Source organism: Schistocerca gregaria, chromosome 2 (assembly GCF_023897955.1).
Source record: "Schistocerca gregaria isolate iqSchGreg1 chromosome 2, iqSchGreg1.2, whole genome shotgun sequence".
Classification (NCBI taxonomy): domain Eukaryota; kingdom Metazoa; phylum Arthropoda; class Insecta; order Orthoptera; family Acrididae; genus Schistocerca; species Schistocerca gregaria.
Genome location: NC_064921.1, coordinates 815321395 through 815339969, shown reverse-complemented (window position 1 = coordinate 815339969; position 18575 = coordinate 815321395). Strand labels below are relative to the sequence as shown.

Below are 18575 nucleotides of genomic sequence, written 5' to 3'. Positions count from 1 at the left end.
TGGTTCGTAAATCTCTGTCTTACCATTATATAATCTATCTGATAGATTCTAGTATCTCCAGGCTTCTTCCATGTGTGCAACATATTTAACAAAGCCAAAGCCTTTTGTAGTAGTAGTAGTAGTAGTAGTAGTAGTTTTATTCATCCGTAGATCTCTTTTTACAAGGATATAGGACATGTCAAAGTATTTACAAGCTTAGATCAATTTACAATAAGCTAATTCGTATACACATATATTTACAGACTTCTAGTTAGAGACAATCATTAGATTTTACTCCTGGTATACAATAATTTATTTACAAATAACTCATTAAATAATGTAATGCCACACTATTCACTCATATTTCACTATCAGTCACTGCACACACTATACACACATTGTTTCATAACACTTCACTCACTACATACACACACACACACACACACACACACACACACAGGTGATCCTTGGGCCATTTTCTGTACTGCAAGTTCCCATTTGCTATCCTGAAAAACTGAGTCAGCATCCCTTCATAATGAGTGAGATGTTGAGCTCAGAAAGAGGAAGAGGTGTTAGTATTGTGCTATGCATAGCTTGAGGGGAGAGTGTCTCTAGAAAGGAAAAAAGAAGAAAAATAATAAAGTGAAGGTGTTATGTGGAATATTGGATGTTTTATAATCATCATTATTATTATTATTTGTTTGTATAACATTTTTTATCAAACCCCTACTCTGCTTTATCTAAGTAATCCTTCAATGTATAAAATGTATTGCATAACAGGTACTTTTTAGCTGCCTTCTTAAATAAGTGTATTTTTGAAATTTCTTTAATCTCTTTTGGTAATTTATTGTACAGTTTTATTCCTTGGTAGAAAATGCTGTTTTGAGTTTTATGTTTATTTTTTCTTGGTAAATGTAAGTTGAGTCTATCTCTTGTTGCATGGTCATGGACAGAGCTGTTTGTGCAGTAATTGCCAATGTTACTTTTGATGTGTACAACTGACTGGTAAATGTGTTCACATGGAGCAGTTAAAATTCCCAGTGTTTTGAACAGATCTTTACAATGAGCTCGACTACTATTTCTGGTTATTATTCTTATGGCTCTTTTCTGGAGTTTGAAAATTGTGTTCATATTTTGTGGATTTGTTCCCCAAAAAAGAATGCCATAGCTAAGAATTGAGTGTACATATGAATAATATGTAACTAAAAGACACTGCATGTTACACACAGATGATAGAATTCTAAGGGCATAACATGCTGATGACATTCTGTTTGCAAGTACCTTTGTGTGTTCGCACCACTTCAACTGAGAGTCAATATTCATTCCTAGAAATTTTGCATTTGTTACACAGTCTATAGAGGTGCCATCTACATTTAATTTAACATTGTCATTTTTCCTCTTCAAACTGAAGTTCATGGCATTAGTTTTCTTTATGTTTAATGTCAATTTGTTGCTTATTGACCAATCGTAAACTTCCTTGAGAGTTTCATTTGCTTTCTCGGTAAGGAGTTCTCTTGTTCTCTCAGTGACTATAATATTGCTGTCATCAGCGAAGAGAATTTTCTCACCATGAGTAACACTACTGGGAAAGTCATTGATGTATATCAGGAATAGTATTGGTCCTAATATGCTACCTTGTGGAACCCCTATATTAATATGTTTTGGTTCTGATAAGTATTTTACTAAATGTTTAGATCTATTTGAAGTATGTGTTATCTCTACTCTTTGTACCCTATCTGTTAGGTATGATCGAAACCAGTCATTAGCTACCCCTCTTATTCCTAATGCTTCTAATTTATTTAGTAGAATCTTGTGGTCGACTGTATCAAAAGCCTTAGAAAGATCCAAAAATATGCCTGTGACACACTCATCTTTATCAAGAGCATTAAGTACAACTTTTGTGAATTCTACTATGGCTGACTCCGTATTTTTGCCACTTCGAAAACCAAACTGTGATTTGCTTAAAAGATTGTATTTATTCAGATAATTCATTAATCTGTCTTTCATAATTGCTTCTATTATTTTTGAGAATGCTGACAGCAGGGAAATGGGCCGGTAATTTTCTATGTCTTCTGCATTACCTTTCTTAAGCAAAGGTACAACTCTTGCCTGTTTTAGCTGCTCTGGAAATGTCCCTGATGTGAAGGATTCATTTATTATATTTGTTAATGGGCCTTGTATAATCCCTATGCATTGTTTCAGTACACACATTGGTACATCATCTAAGCCTTCTGACTTTTTATTTTTTAGCTTTTGAACAGTTTTATTGACTTCATTCTCTGTGGTTGGAAGTAACATCATTGTATCTAGTGCAACAATTTTTGCAGGTGTTATATTTGTTTTGTGGAATTTTTGCTGTAATTTCTCTGCAATACTTGAAAAATGCTCGTTTACATAGTTTGCTAAGTGTTGTGGATCATTTATTACCTTATCCCCCTCCCTTAGCAGTATGTTATTCTGCGTTTGTTTGCCTCTCCCTGTTTCCTTTTTTATAACATCCCAGACTGCTTTGCTTTTATTCTCTGCATTATATATTATTTTGTCATTAAATGACTTTTTTGCAGCAATCAGCACCTTCCTATAAATCTTTTTGTATCTATGATAGAAATTTAAGAGTTCTGGATCATTGTGAATCTTTTTCATGGAACTGAGGTGTTTAAGTGTTTGGGAGGACTTCTTAATACCTGCTGTTATCCATCTGTTTTTGTGAGATGTTGATACAGTCATGCATACTTTTGGAAATGCTGTTTCAAAGTTCAATTTAAACAATGTGGAGAATTTGGAGAATTTCATATTCACATTGGTTTCTGTGTTGTTCACATTTTGTTTGATTTTTACACACTGCTCTCTATTTTCCATGAATGATTTTATGTTATATGTCGCTTTCCCCCTTATACCAGAAGATTTAACATTTTCTAATAATATTTTGTGGCATAAATACTCAAAAGTTTTTGAAAGACTTAGCTGCATTGTTCCAGAAGATCATCCCACAAGGCAGAAAGAACCTAGGTGAAAGATATGCAAAACAAGCCAACACTCATATTTTTACCTTCATATAATGGGTGGTATTCCTAAGAGTAAAACATGCAGAACTGAGCTTTCTGGTTAGTATATCTATGGGATCACCCTGATGTAACATGTTATCCAGATGGATGACAAGGAATTTTGCACATGTTGCTACATCTGGTGTATGTTCAATAATGTCTACTTCTGTGCTAGCACATCATTAATGTATCTTTGAAATAGCATAATCTGAGTCTTCTGAGTATTAAGATAATCATCTTGCTGTGAACCTCTTGTAGACCAGTTCAGTTATTATATCAGCTGTTTCTTCTAAGTCCTTGTTTATACCTTTGCCTAGTATCTTTATGTGAGTTAATAAGCTTTCCCAGCAAAATATCTTGTGACACTCTTCTTGGGTTTGCAGCTGGATCTTCAAGTCAAGCTGACACAATATTTCAACTGTCCAACTAGTCATCAGGTTTTAAAGCATCAAAGGAGTGGCTAAATTCTCAATATGAAATGTATGATACCAAGCACTAATCATATCTTATCTGAAACTTAATATCTCCGGTATATGGTGGGTAGCAACTATCCTTTTCATAATATTGTTACATTCCATCCTGGATTTTCCATTTTTTGATTTTACATTTTTAGTTTAGTAATTCAGGAGAAAGTTAGTTCACACGTTGTGTAAGAATGTCTTATTCCACAAAAGTTCATCATTTCATTATTATTATTAATAATTCAGTTTGAAACTGAAAAAGGTAAAAGTATGTGTCATTGATGCAAACAATCATCTGTTTTTCTTTTCTGATGGACACTTAATGAGAAACATCTCCAAAATCATGAAGACTTTATTTAGATGTTTCTGAAATGAGCTTATTGTTCAATGCTTAATTACATATCTTCTGAATCCAACATGTTTAATTTAAAGAAAAATCATTAAAATCATTTCTGAAATAAAGAAACAAAAGTTTTGTTTTCTGGAATTTTCCATAATAAATTACAATTTAAGTTACAGAATACATAATATCATTTCATAACAATAAAACAGTAGACTCCAAAAATAGATAATTTTCTAAAAGTTTACTTTTCAATTAGAAAACTATAAATTTCTAGAACTTTCACATGTGAAATACAATCTATGGACAAAAAGTGTGCCAAATGCAGGTAGTGGTGAGTGACACTTTCTTTTAGACATGTAAACTTCATTATTTGTCTATCTCATGTACACATTGTTTGAGTCTTTAATTTCAACTCAGCATATGTTTTGCAAAGTCAGTATTCCGTTTTCAATATGGGCAATGTTTTTAATATACAGGAAGGCCTGTCATCTACAATCATTATTGATGTTGTTTTGGAAGAATACAAAACAACAAATAAATACACAAAAGTTGTGTTTTGATCTTTTGTATAAATCATCTACCCCATATAGATGCTGATGCAAATGGTAAACAATTATTATTCACACCAGGAGAAAAGGTAGGCACTACTATTGAGAATTTGTAAGAATTGCTTCCCAATAATAATCTCAATGTGCAATATTGGTTTTTAATATGCAACAAGTGCACCAATACTGACTCGTATTTCAAGTGGGCAAGTATAAAGTCGGATGCTGCTGTTACTGAGCATTCACCATTAATAACACTCCTCATAACCTTTGCAGTAGGGATAGAAAAAAATGGTTCAAATGGCTCTGAGCACTATGGTACTTAACATCTGAGATCATCAGTCCCCTAGAACATAGAACTACTTAAACCTAACTAACTTAAGGACGTCACACACATCCATGCCCAAGGCAGGATTAGAACCTGCACTGTAGCGGTCGCGCGGTTCCAGACTGTAGCGCCTAGAACCGCTTGGCCACCCTGGCCGGCTAGGTATAGCACTCACTCCACTTGATGTATGTGTTGATTACTCTCAACTAGCCTATAACAGATTGACAGATCTAGCTTGAGAAGAGTATTACAGTATACTTATGTCGTCAGCAACACCAAAGTTTTTTATCACTCTTTAGAAACATTAGAAGAGCACTTGTACAAGTAAGTGAACCCATCACTGATCATTGTGGGACTCAAAATGTTATGTTCCCCCAGTCTCAGAATGGTTTTATTACTGTGATACAGTCTGGCAGTGTGACATTCTGATTTCTGTTATGAATGTAAGACTCCATTCATGCCGTAGAGATGTCAATAATGCAATAAAAGTTTAATCTGCTGAGTAGAGTTTAGTGATCAAAGGCTTTGAATAGTTCACAGTTTAATTTTTCTTATTTAGTTCTATCATGAGTCCATTTGTGAGGTGTTATATGGCTTTCTCTGAGGAGAATCCTACACAAGAGTTGAACTGAGAAGCAGTTAACAATTTCTACTCATATCAATCAGTCAGTAAATTAATGTAGGCCACTTTCTCAAAGATTTATGAAATGACTCCAAAGAGAGAAATGAGTCTGTAATTACAAGTGGTATTCTTATTGCCAGTTCCATAGACAAGCATTGCTACATTTTATTTGTCAGTAAAACATGCTGAGCTCTGGCAAAGGCCATTCAAAAAAAAAAGTTTTTAATAATCTGTTAGAAACATCATCAAAACCAGCTGAATAACTGCTGATTAGTGAAGAAGAGGATTTCATTCTTGTTTCTTTACCTAATGAATACCACAGTTATTTTTAAACAAGGCTGTACTATTAGCCACACATCTCATGGGCAATTATATATTGTATTTCAGAGCTCGTGTTAAACACTTCTAGAGGTTGTACAGGGAACATATCAAGTTTTACACAGGAATCCATGAATGGAAATGGTTCATTTTCATGTTACAAGGAAAAGAAGATGTACAGATTTCACTTCTATTTATTGTGATTTTACAACAGCTGTTCAATATGACAATCGTAAAGTTGGGGTATGCAATGTATCTGTGCAATAAAATTGCATAAACTCTGTCCAGTATGCATGGTGTATGGCTAATCATATCTGTGACAGCCATGATCAGTGTAACCAGATCATCCTCCAAATGGACAGGGGTCTCATTAACAAGACTCTCCATGTTGCCCCACAAAAAGAAGTCTAAAGAGATTAAATTTGGGGTCTTGGTGGCTTAGCATATCATCCACCTGAATCAACCCGATCCACCTGTCCCCATAGACTATGGTCAGATGATTCTGAATGCAAACTGCAAAATGTATTGCTGCGCCATTATGCTGGAACCACAATTAATGCCAAATGTCAAAGGGCACACCTTCCAAAAAATCCACTAACATTTGTTGCAGAAATATCAAGTACCTGGCACTTGTTAGGTGGGAAGGAAGGCTGTACAGCCCAATCACATGACCATTTCAGATACCTGTCCAGACAATGATGCCAAAGGTGTGCTGAAATCTTTGTGCTCACATGGCTTTGGGGTTGTCTGAGTGCCAAATATGGCTATTACGAGCATTCAAAACACCTTCCCTGTTGAAATGTGCTTCATCAGTGAACAAAATACACCTTAGAAACAGAGAAAAAGCCACACAATGGTTTAAAAGCCAAGTACAGAAATTGACACATGGGACAAAATACACTGATAACATGGTGTGTACTTTCTGAGGGTGATATGGGTGGAGTTGCTGTCCATATGGAACACACCAAACAGATCAGTGAGACACATGCAAGTCATGTGCAGTAGCTTGAGTACTCATAAATGGGCTCTCCTCAACTTGATGAAGCAGTTCCTGTTCCAATATGACAGTGCATTGTCTTATTCAGCCACTACAGTTTGCTCCATCGCTTGTGAATTTCTGACTTTCCTGCAGCTGTTGTTCTACTCTGACAAACATGGGACGAGAAAGACACATATGATTTGGAAAGTACTTGTGATACAGATGATGAGCTTCTTTTCAATTACAATGAGCTTCACTGTAAATTAACAACACATTGGTTTACTCTGCGAACATTTACTTGGGCATATTTTTACTGCAATACTGCTCACCAAAATGTCAACTTATGCATCACCAGGAAGCATGAAAACAAGGCAGATGGAAACAGAGTACATCACATCATCATACCATTCATGAATGTGGGTAGCACACCATAACAGGTGAACTGTGTAAGCAACATCTAGTGTGTGACTGAGTAGCTCTTATTTTCCTTGGAACATGAAAATTAAAAGTTTCTGGACATGGGTTCTTATGTGAAACTTCATCTGCTAAGTTCCCTCTACAACCTCTAGGAGTTTGTAACATGAATTGTAAAACACCCTGTAAATAAAGAGACAGCAGAGTTCAAATTAAGACATTGAGGGGATCCTATATCCTCACACATCATAGTTTTTTACTATTTTTGGCACTTTTTTTTGCTTGTTTTCTGTGGCTGCATCTTGAGTTGCGACATCACACTGGGATATCTCTACTTCCTGTCTTGTTTTGCCATCTGCCTCCTTAAATTCATTTATTTTCCATTTTTGCCTAATTACCATTAACATGCATGAGTATAAACTGCATTTCTATAAAAGAGAAAGATTGGCCCTCAGTCTTAAGGAATACAGCATCAGGTCTAATTTTGTGCTTAGTTCTATGTATGTAATTAATTTTGTTATTTATTTTGACCATTATAATGAATACCTTTTGTTATAGGGTGAAATCAGTAATTGTTTTGTGACTCTGATTCTAATGTTGACTTATAAACAAATATAGATTCTGTACTTGTTATAAACATTTGGAAGAAGAGCTATGAGGATTCTTAAGGTATTTATTTGGCTCTGTTTGAAAACATATTAGCAAAGTTAGCCCTTAATTAATTCCAAAATAATTACCAGGTTTGTCAAAAGTATTGTTTGTATAACTAAATCTGTTAATTTCATTATTTAAACAAATAATTCAGCCTAATCTTTGTGATAGAAGAAAATATCAAAAAGAAGGAAATTTTTTATGTTAACTGAATGAGTTTTGTTAACTGAATGAGTTTTGTTTTAAGTGTGATTTCTGTAATTTAACATCTAACAATGTATAGTTTCAGTGCCTATTATTGTGAGGATATATAAATAACTGATTTTTGGGCCCAAGACAGTCAGTCCATGGCCGATTTATAGATGGGCATTGTGTATTGGTTAAATTAACAACACTGCATCAACTTAACAGTGGAATAAGTGTAACACAAATAGGCCATGTGTTAAAACAATTAATGACAATATCTAGAATGAGATCTTCACTCTGCAGTGGAGTGTATGCTGATATGAAACTTCCTGGCAGATTAAAACTGTGTGCCCGACCGAGACTCGAACTCGGGACCTTTGCCTTTCGCGGGCAAGTGCTCTACCATCTGAGCTACCGAAGCATGACTCACGCCTGGTACTCACAGCTTTACTTCTGCCAGTATCTCGTCTTCTACCTTCCAAACTTTACAGAAGCTCTCCTGCGAAACTTGCAGAACTAGCACTCCTGAAAGAAAGGATATTGCAGAGACATGGCTTAGCCACAGCCTGCGGGATGTTTCCAGAATGAGATTTTGACTCTGCAGTGGAGTGTATGCTGATATGAAACTTCCTGGCAGATTAAAACTGTGTGCCCGACCGAGACTCAAACTTGGGACCTTTGCCTTTCGCGGGCAAGTGCTCTACCATCTGAGCTACCGAAGCACGACTCACGCCCGGTACTCACAGCTTTACTTCTGCCAGTGTTACACCATCTGAGTTATCTGAATACTTCCCACCAACACCAACCTATCTGAACTCCGGAGATGAGAACTGGCCCTTCAGTATATCCTCTCCTCTCTTCTCGATATCCGCCAAGCCTCAACCTCCGCTAATTTCAAGTTGCCGCCGCTCATACCTCACCTGTCTTTCAACAACCTCTTTGCCTCTGTACTTCCGCCTTGACTGACATCTCTGCCCTTACTCTTTGCCTTTAAATATGTCGGCTTGTGTCTGTGTATGTGTGGATGGATATGTGTGTGTGTGTGTGTGTGTGTGTGCAAGTGTACACCTGTCCTTTTTTCCCCCTAAGGGAAGTCTTTCCGCTCCCGGGATTGGAATGACTCCTTGACTCCTTACCCTCTCCCTTAAAACCCACTTCCTTTCGGCTTTCCCTCTCCTTCCTGAAGAAGCAACCATCAGTTGTGAAAGCTAGTAATTCTGTGTGTGTGTTTGTGTGTTTTGTTCATTGTGCCTGTCTGCCGGCGCTTTCCCGCTTGGTAAGTTATATATATATATATATATATATATATATATATATATATATACCCTCCTGGAAATGGAAAAAAAAAACACATTGACACCAGTGTGTCAGAGCCACCACTGCGAGAGGGCTGTACAAGCAATGATCACACGCACGGCACAGCGGACACACCAGGAACTGCGGTGTTGGCCGTCAAATGGCACTAGCTGCGCATCATTTGTGCACCGCCGCCGTCAGTGTCAGCCAGTTTCCCGTGGCATACGGAGCTCCATCGCAGTCTTTAACAATGGTAGCATGCTGCGACAGCGTGGACGTGAACCGTATGTGCAGTTGACGGACTTTGAGCGAGGGCGTATAGTGGGCATGCGGGAGGCCGGGTGGACATACCGCCGAATTGCTCAACACGTGGGGCGTGAGGTCTCCACAGTACATCGATGTTGTCGCCAGTGGTCGGCGGAAGGTGCACATGCCCGTCGACCTGGGACCGGACCGCAGCAACGCACGGATGCACGCCAAGACCGTAGGATCCTACGCGGTGCCGTAGGGGACCGCACCGTCACTTCCCAGCAAATTAGGGACACTGTTGCTCCTGGGGTATTGGCGAGGACCATTCGCAACCGTCTCCATGAAGCTGGGCTACGGTCCCGCACACCGTTAGGCCATCTTCCGCTCACGCCCCAAAATCGTGCAGCCCGCCTCCAGTGGTGTCGCGACAGGCGTGAATGGAGGGACGAATGGAGACGTGTCGTCTTCAGCGATGAGAGTCGCTTCTGCCTTGGTGCCAATGATGGTCGTATGCATGTTTGGCGCCGTGCAGGTGAGCGCCACAATCAGGACTGCATACGACCGAGGCACACAGGGCCAACACCCGGCATCATGGTGTGGGAGCGATCTCCTACACTGGCCATACACCTCTGGTGATCATCGAGGGGACACTGAATAGTGCACGGTACATCCAAACCCATCGTTCTACCATTCCTAGACCGGCAAGGGAACTTGCTGTTCCAACAGGACAATGCACGTCCGCATGTATCCCGTGCCACCCAACGTGCTCTAGAAGTTGTAAGTCAACTACTCTGGCCAGCAAAATCTCCGGATCTGTCCCCCATTGAGCATGTTTGGGACTGGATGAAGCGTCGTCTCACGCAGTCAGCACGAACGCTGGAACAACTGAGGCGCCAGGTGGAAATGGCATGGAAAGCTGTTCCACAGGACTGCATCCAGCATCTCTACGTTCGTCTCCATGGGAGAATAGCAGCCTGCATTGCTGCGAAAGGTGGATATACACTGTACTAGTGCTGACATTGTGCATGCTCTGTTGCCTGTGTCTATGTGCCTGTGGTTCTGACAGTGTGATCATGTGATGTATCTGACCCCAGGAATGTGTCAATAAAGTTTCCCCTTCCTGGGACAATGAATTCACAGTGTTCTTATTTCAATTTCCAGGAATATATATATATATATATATATATATATATATATATATATATATATATATATATATAAAGAAGTGATACTCTTTGCCTTTAAATATGTCTGCTTGTGTCTGTGTATGTATGGATGGATATGCGTGTGTGCGTGTGTGTGTGTGTGTGTGTGTGTGTGTGTGTGTGTGTGCGCGAGTATATACCTATTCTTTTTTCCCCCTAAGGTAAGTCTTTCTGCTCCCGGGATTGGAATGACTCCTTATCCTCTCCCTTAAAACCCACATCCTTTCATCTTTCCTTATCCTTCCCTCTTTCCTGACGAAGCAGCCGCCGGTTGTGAAAGCTCGAAATTCTGTGTGTGTGTTTGTGTGTTTTATGCACACATGACCACAGCTTCTGGCAGCTGGAATGCATGGTGATAGCTCAGTGTTTCTGATCTCACTGCGTAGTTGGATTTTGTATGTATTTTTCATTGGATGGCTCATATTCTGTTGTTTATGGACTTTGCTGTGTTTACAAACTGGTTGTCCCATAACTTCTTCAGTGAAGTCACTAGTTGCCATTTTCTGGCAGGTACGAACACTGTATGTAACCTTTACATTCTCTAACTACGTCATTGGCATTTAGTGGTTTTGGACTTGAGCCTAAGCACTGCTTTGAGTGATTCATGTTCTACTGAATGCGAGTGTGAACCTGAGCACTGTTCTACAAGACTTTCATTCAGTGCAGGTTGCAGAAAAGGGTTTTAACTAAAACCTGTCAAGGCCATATGAAATATTCCTTTTCTGTCAGAGTTTAGAATTAGTATGGGTCGCATAAAGGTTTATATGTAATCTGTTGTTACGTTTCTGAACTTGTGACATTAATGATTTAGAGCCAAGAGTAATCTACAAAACATTAGTTAACAATTCTTTGTGCAACCGTTGCTGATGAATCACATCAGACAACACCAGGCCTTGGGGAAATTGTTTACCTGGGAACTGGACTGTAGTCTAAGTTGTATATTTGTACCTGGGATGTAGTCTCCTACCACAGTAAGAGATGAAACATGCGATGCTATCAAGGACATAAAAACTGGTGGCAAGTAAAGCCTGCATTTTATGATCAAACACCTATCTTCTTGTGACATGGCTCCCAAGATTACAGTGACTGTTTCCTTACATATCATTACATTTCATAGTTTGCTGTTAGCACTTGCTTAGTTCACTCCAGCAAGCCTACATTGTTTTCATCAGTCTCTTAGTTATGATATGTTCCATATGAGAGATAATTATGTGGTGCAAAAGGCCACCAAGTGACCTTGTTTCTGTGAGTTCTTCACTCTGCTTATTTAATACCATTTAAAGTTAATATGTTACAATGTGTCATACTTTATTACTTACAAATAATCTATGTTTAAGGCCACACGAGACAGCCTCTGATTATAAGCTGGACATGATAACTAATAATTCATGTATAGCTCATGCAGACAGACTCGCTCCACTTTTGCAATCTTCTGAACAATTGTCACTCTGTTGTGATGATTTTTCCATTTTAATGAATCTGAAGAACTGTACTGTACTTAAATGTATGAAAATCAATAACAGTAAAGAGTCATATTTCTACTCCCATGCATTCCGACTTCTTCATTACATTACCGAAACCCGTGCCAAATCAATAACTGTTGAAATATGACAAGAAGAATTTAATTAAATTGCAGTTGTTAGCACCCCATATCATATTTCAGTCCAATGGAAGATACTGACACAAATTTCTTTACATTACACTCAATGTAATTAGAGAGCTGAAGCTATCAGATTCTTACCGACAGCCAAACGTTGTCTGCAGGAACGTTACTATACCAGTAACAAATATCATTGTGGATATTATGTGTCCCCTTGCAGGATCGTCTTCTTTCATGCAAAGTGCAGGGCATAAAATAAAAGGAATTGATACTATAGCTCCAATCATTGTTAAGTAATGCTGAAAATGAAAAGGATTCAATTAAAGGAAATAATACTTTTTGGAAGACATTATGTTAGTTACACTTTGCTTGAAATTTCATTTGCTGCTATCCATATTATTACAAATATGAAATACATTTCAGTTATTGATTCAGAACTGTGACTGATAGATCTAACGGCTGATATTAGAGTTTCACAAATAATTTGTCACTTAAACTGACACTATGCAGTATAGAAAAGGAGCACCCACATATGAACTGTGTAAAGGGGAAAAGTGGAGCACACTATCACACACACAAGTGTAAAAATGGATACTGATTTTTTTTGCTTTTGTAACTTTAAAATTTCTTTGTTAAGGAAAAAGTATATAGTAAACAAGAAAAATGAAAAACTGTAGAGTTACTGGAGTGAAGAGATACTCACTGTAAACCACATATCAAAACACAGTGAACAAGGAAGTAACAGTAGTAATGAGGAATGACAGTGCTATCCCAATTGTTCCAATATTTTAATGAACTACATTACTGTGTAACACTTTGTATCCCACAGAATTGATCATGAAAAAATAATTATCAGATTAAATCAATTGTAAAAAGTCATATCACACATACACATAGTCTTCTGCAACAACTGCACTGTCTTTTAAGGGGAGCCGGAATGATCCATCTCCTCCATGTTAATTTTAGCAAATAGAAGGAACATTTTTTCTAAACCCATTAAACATATTGCTCTGAAATTTGGACTACATGCTCAGTGATATTTTTCTACAAAGTTATAATGCCATGTTAAGAAATATTTATTGGTTTTTGTTTTACAATTTTTTTAAACGGATGCTTATTTTTTACTCTAAAATTTTGCACTTTTTCTTCTATAACTCTTGAATTATACAATATTTTTTTACAATTTGTTATAAAAATGAAGGAAAGGAAGTAAACAACATTGTGTATAAATTTAATTTATATAATGTTAGCAGTTTTTGAGAAAATGTTCCTCAAAGATGAAAATTTTAAAGTTACAGGAAATGGCTTTCAAAGCTTTTTAATACATTCCTGTCCCATATGATGGATTATCAGCATCCTCTTCTTTTCCTAGTGTTAGTTTCCTTTTCACTGGTCTTTTCTTCCTTTTTGCTGCATGTTGTAGGCTTTTGTCTCTTTCTCTTGCACCTTTTATTCTTTATTCATCCATTAGGCACATTGTGAAAATGGTGTTGTGTCCTGATTGGAAACCTAAACGTTTCAGCACATCACACTTTATAATGATTCCTTCATTGTATGTTTCCATTGCATCATACACTCCAAAATGCAATGTGTTTATCTGTACAAACACTCTTTTGGGAATCCTAATTCAAATTAAATTATTTACACTTTCATTTGGATTTTGTGTTTTCCCATGTAAACATTTTTCCAATAAACTTGGCTGTGATAAATCTCTGAATATGGGCTTTGTTACATCAATTACAGCATTTGGCATTTGGTATTTGGCATTTCCTGAATGGTACTTACACCTGTGAGGCACAGTGCATCTTGTGGGTGCTTATTTGATGCAATCTAGAAAAAATTATGCCCTTACTGCTCTCCTCATATGCTCAATGCTTCTTGTGTTTTGCCTAATTGCACACCGATAATACCTCTGCAATCTTCCTCTTCCTCCAAGGGTCTTACCATCACTAAGCTTCTGAGATCCTAATATCTGCTTTAGTTTGTGTAAGAGAGCCCCCATACACTTCTGCACATGTCCGATGCACTCCTGTTTTTTAATGCGAGTTTCATTGCCAAAAGGTTTGTTCCTCTACAGCTTTATATTCCTTAGAATCACCATCTCCTAGATAGTTAGTGTATCATTTAGATTACATTGGATGTACTTTCATTCCAATTGATCCATAGTGAGGAGGCCCTCCAGGATGTAGGACATGTCAGAAAAACAATAATACATGACAAATATTTACAACTGAAAAAATAAGCTAATGTACCTTCCACAGGTCTCAAGTGGAATGCTCGTCATTCTTTTTAATGAACACAATGTGAAAGAATCATTTTACAAACACTAATACACTAATGCACTGAATTTAATATAAAAAAGATTTTATTTATTTATAAGATAATAAACATGTAATAGAACACAAACACACACACACACACACACACACACATACCCACACACACACAAATCATTTGGTTCTACTGAGAAATTCATCAATGGAGTAGAAGGAGTTGGCCACCAATAAATCCTTTACGCTTCTCTTAAACTGAATTTCATTAGTTGTTAAGCTTTTAATGGCTGCTGGCAAGTTATTGAAAATGTGTGTTCCTGAATAACGCACACCTTCTTGTACAAGAGTAAGTGTCTTTAAATCCTCATGATGATTATTCTTATTTCTAGTACCGATTCCATGAATTGTACTGTTGGTTTGAAAAAGTGATATATTTTAATGACATATTTCATTAAGGAATAAATATATTGGGAAGCAGTAGTTAGAATCCCTAGTTCCTTAAACAAGCTTCTGCAGGATGTTCTTGAGTTCACACTACATATAACTCTTAATGCACGTTTTTGTGCCCAGAAAACTTTAACTTGCTCGATGAATTACCCCAAAAAATAATGTCATATGGCATTATGGAATGAAAGTAAGCAGAATATGCCAGCTTTTTCATTTTTATATCCCCTATGTCTGACACAATTCACATTGCAAATGGAGATTTGTTAAGATGCTTCAGCAGTTCTGTGGTGTGTTCCTCCCACCTGTGATCTGGAAAAAAGTGCTTTCTCTCCCTCTACTTCCATCACTCCACTCATGCTGTGAAAATTTGCTTCATAGCTTTCACTATGTTTGTCCTTGGTATTGCCCTTATGTCTACCATGTTTTGAGAGAATAGCAACATCAATTACTTTGCAACAGTCTCCAATGGTAGCTGTCACAACTCCATTTAGAGATTTATGACTTCTACGTTGCCATGATCCATATAAAGAAACAGTTAAATCTCTACAATTCCCATTATCTATCACAGCTTCTTCAACTGCTTTCTTCATTGTTGCTTGAGCAATATCTTCAGCAGAAGATCCACCCATTCATTATAAAATCCAAACTTGGTTGGTGATTTTGGCAAGTTCATAATTCCATGTAACACTGTCCCTGCAGCACTGCCCTTGCCAATGCAACGCAAGCCATACCCCTAGCCTAACATTTATATCATACACCTTCTTTCCACTATTACCACTATGAGGAATACTGTTACAATTAGAAAACGAAACTTCTGCAGTGCATTTGTTACACTTCAATAACATTTTACATGCCAATCCAATGTGTGAAGTTATTTTCAAATCCAGTCCTCTTTCTTTGCAAACTTGGCATAATACATTATGTTTCAAAATATTAGAGAGCAAGAAAATGTTAATTATTTCATTCACATCATTACTGTCACTTTCATAGTTTTCAAATGTTTCTTTGCTGTCACAAAGTTTCCTGTTGGAAGTAGTTCTATCACATTCATTTGGAGTAGTCGGTAAAGCAGTCTGAGCAGAATCTCCCATTGAAACAACAAAAGATTTCTCCTTCCATTCATTGTGCCTTTTCTTAAACACTCGATTGTTGAAACGGGGCATATTGATATTCACAAACCAAATATGTAAAACAGGTATGAGCAAAATTTGTCAAAGACGCAAAATTGAACAGCTGAACAACACAAAGCATACTCCACAAGTCAACACACACATTAGAGCGTTTATGTTTACTGATATCAACAGTCACTTGTCACAGAGCTACAGCCATACAATGTTGGAAAACAAAACACTGACTAATTCCACAAAGATACCCTGCTTGCAGCCAGCGAGCGGCACCGTCAGAGGTAACTCACCAAGTCGCTACAATCATTTAAGCGGGGTGTCAAATTTGCAGCAATAAAAGAACACACATAGATTTCACTTAGAAGGGTGAAGCTCGATTTGTTTTATTCAGGAAACTCCAACTAATTTTACAATGAAAAAAACCAAAAAACATTGATTTTGTCATTTTCATCATTCTGGCTCCCCTTAATATGGGAATGGTAAATAAGCAGCTAATCACCTATATGAATGAGAGCAACTGAAGTGTGGCTAATGCCAAACTGTTGCAAGAGCATGTTGTATGTCAAATTGTGGCCAAAATTCAACATTTGCTTCACAAAATGTGCAATCCACCCTTCCTCCATCACCAACAACACCATCACCAGTTTCTAGGAGAACTTGCTCACTTTCAGTCCTGCAGTTCCCTCTGTCTTATTATTTTTTTATCAATCTCTGTTTTACACCATTCGTAGTCCTCTCTTCTTCATCACCATCCCCTGCTACCACCCATTTTCTTTACCCTTTTGCCTACCTGCAGACTCCTCTCTGGCTTTCATATAAGTTGTATTTGCAAACCTATGTATTATTCTCCTTGGACCCCTTCTTTAAGATATGTTTTCTTAGCAGTCTCTCTGGATGTGCCCCTTTAAACCTTGTGCATCTTCATCCCCCCCCCCCTCCCATTATTTATGCACACCTGTATATCATCCAACACTGCATGAACATGAATAACTTGGATTTGCTCTTGTATATACACTCCTGGATATGGAAAAAAGAACACATTGACACCGGTGTGTCAGACCCACCATACTTGCTCCGGACGCTGTGAGAGAGCTGTACAAGCAATGATCACACGCACGGCACAGTGGATACACCAGGAACCGCGGTGTTGGCTGTCGAATGGCGCTAGCTGCGCAGCATTTGTGCACCACCGCCGTCAATGTGAGCCAGTTTGCCATGGCATACGGAGCTCCATCGCAGTCTTTAACACTGGTAGCATGCCGCGACAGCGTGGACGTGAACCGTATGTGCAGTTGACGGACTTTGAGCGAGGGCGTATAGTGGGCATGCGGGAGGCCGGGTGGACGTACCGCCGAATTGCTCAACACGTGGGGCGTGAGGTCTCCACAGTACATTGATGTTGTCGCCAGTGGTCTGCAGAAGATGCACGTGCCCGTCGACCGGGGACCGGACTGCAGCGACGCACGGATGCACGCCAAGACCATAGGATCATACGCAGTGCCGTAGGGGACCGCACCGCCACTTCCCAGCAAATTAGGAACACTGTTGCTCCTGGGGTATCGGCGAGGACCATTCGCAACCGTCTCCATGAAGCTGGGCTACAGTCCCGCACACCGTTAGGCCGTCTTCCGCTCACGCCCCAACATCGTGCAGCCCGCCTCCAGTGATGTCGCGACAGGCGTGAATGGAGGGACGAATGGAGACGTGTTGTCTTCAGCGATGAGAGTCGCTTCTGCCTTGGTGCCAATGATGGTCGTATGCATGTTTGGCGCCGTGCAGGTGAGCGCCACAATCAGGACTGCATACGACCGAGGCACACAGGGCCAACACCCGGCATCATGGTGTGGGGAGCGATCTCCTACACAGGCCGTACACCTCTGGTGATCGTCTAGGGGACACTGAATAGTGCACGGTACATCCAAACCGTCATCGAACCCATCGTTCTACCATTCCTGGACCGGCAAGGGAACTTGCTGTTCCAACAGGACAATGCACGTCCGCATGTATCCCGTGCCACCCAACGTGCTCTAGAAGGTGTAAGTCAACTACCCTGGCCAGCAAGATCTCCGGATCTGTCCCCCATTGAGCATGTTTGGGACTGGATGAAGCGTCGTCTCACGCGGTCTGCACGTCCAGCAAGAACGCTGGTCCAACTGAGGCGCCAGGTGGAAATGGCATGGCAAGCCATTCCACAGGACTACATCCAGCATCTCTATGATCGTCTCCATGGGAGAATAGCAGCCTGCATTGCTGCGAAAGGTGGATATACACTGTACTAGTGCCGACATTGTGCATGCTCTGTTGCCTGTGTCTATGTGCCTGTGGTTCTGTCAGTGTGATCATGTGATGTGTCTGACCCCAGGAATGTGTCAATAAAGTTTCCCCTTCCTGGGACAATGATTTCACGGTGTTCTTATTTCAATTTCCAGGAGTGTATATTTTCTGCCTTGATACCTCCTCTGCTCACTATTAATTGTGACTTTCTGTGCATGTGTCTCACCTCTTCTATAT

The 18575-nt window shown here is 38.9% G+C and overlaps 1 protein-coding gene across 2 annotated transcripts in view; it reads right to left on the bottom strand.

Annotated features, from left to right (window-relative positions):
• Positions 1–18575, bottom strand: part of LOC126335141 (solute carrier family 23 member 2) — a 259625-nt gene that overhangs the window by 97979 nt on the left and 143071 nt on the right. For both annotated transcript variants that reach the window (XM_049998101.1, XM_049998102.1), the window contains exon 3: positions 12362–12519. In XM_049998101.1, coding sequence (XP_049854058.1) covers positions 12362–12519 — 158 coding nt within the window. The remainder of the gene's footprint in view (positions 1–12361; positions 12520–18575) is intronic.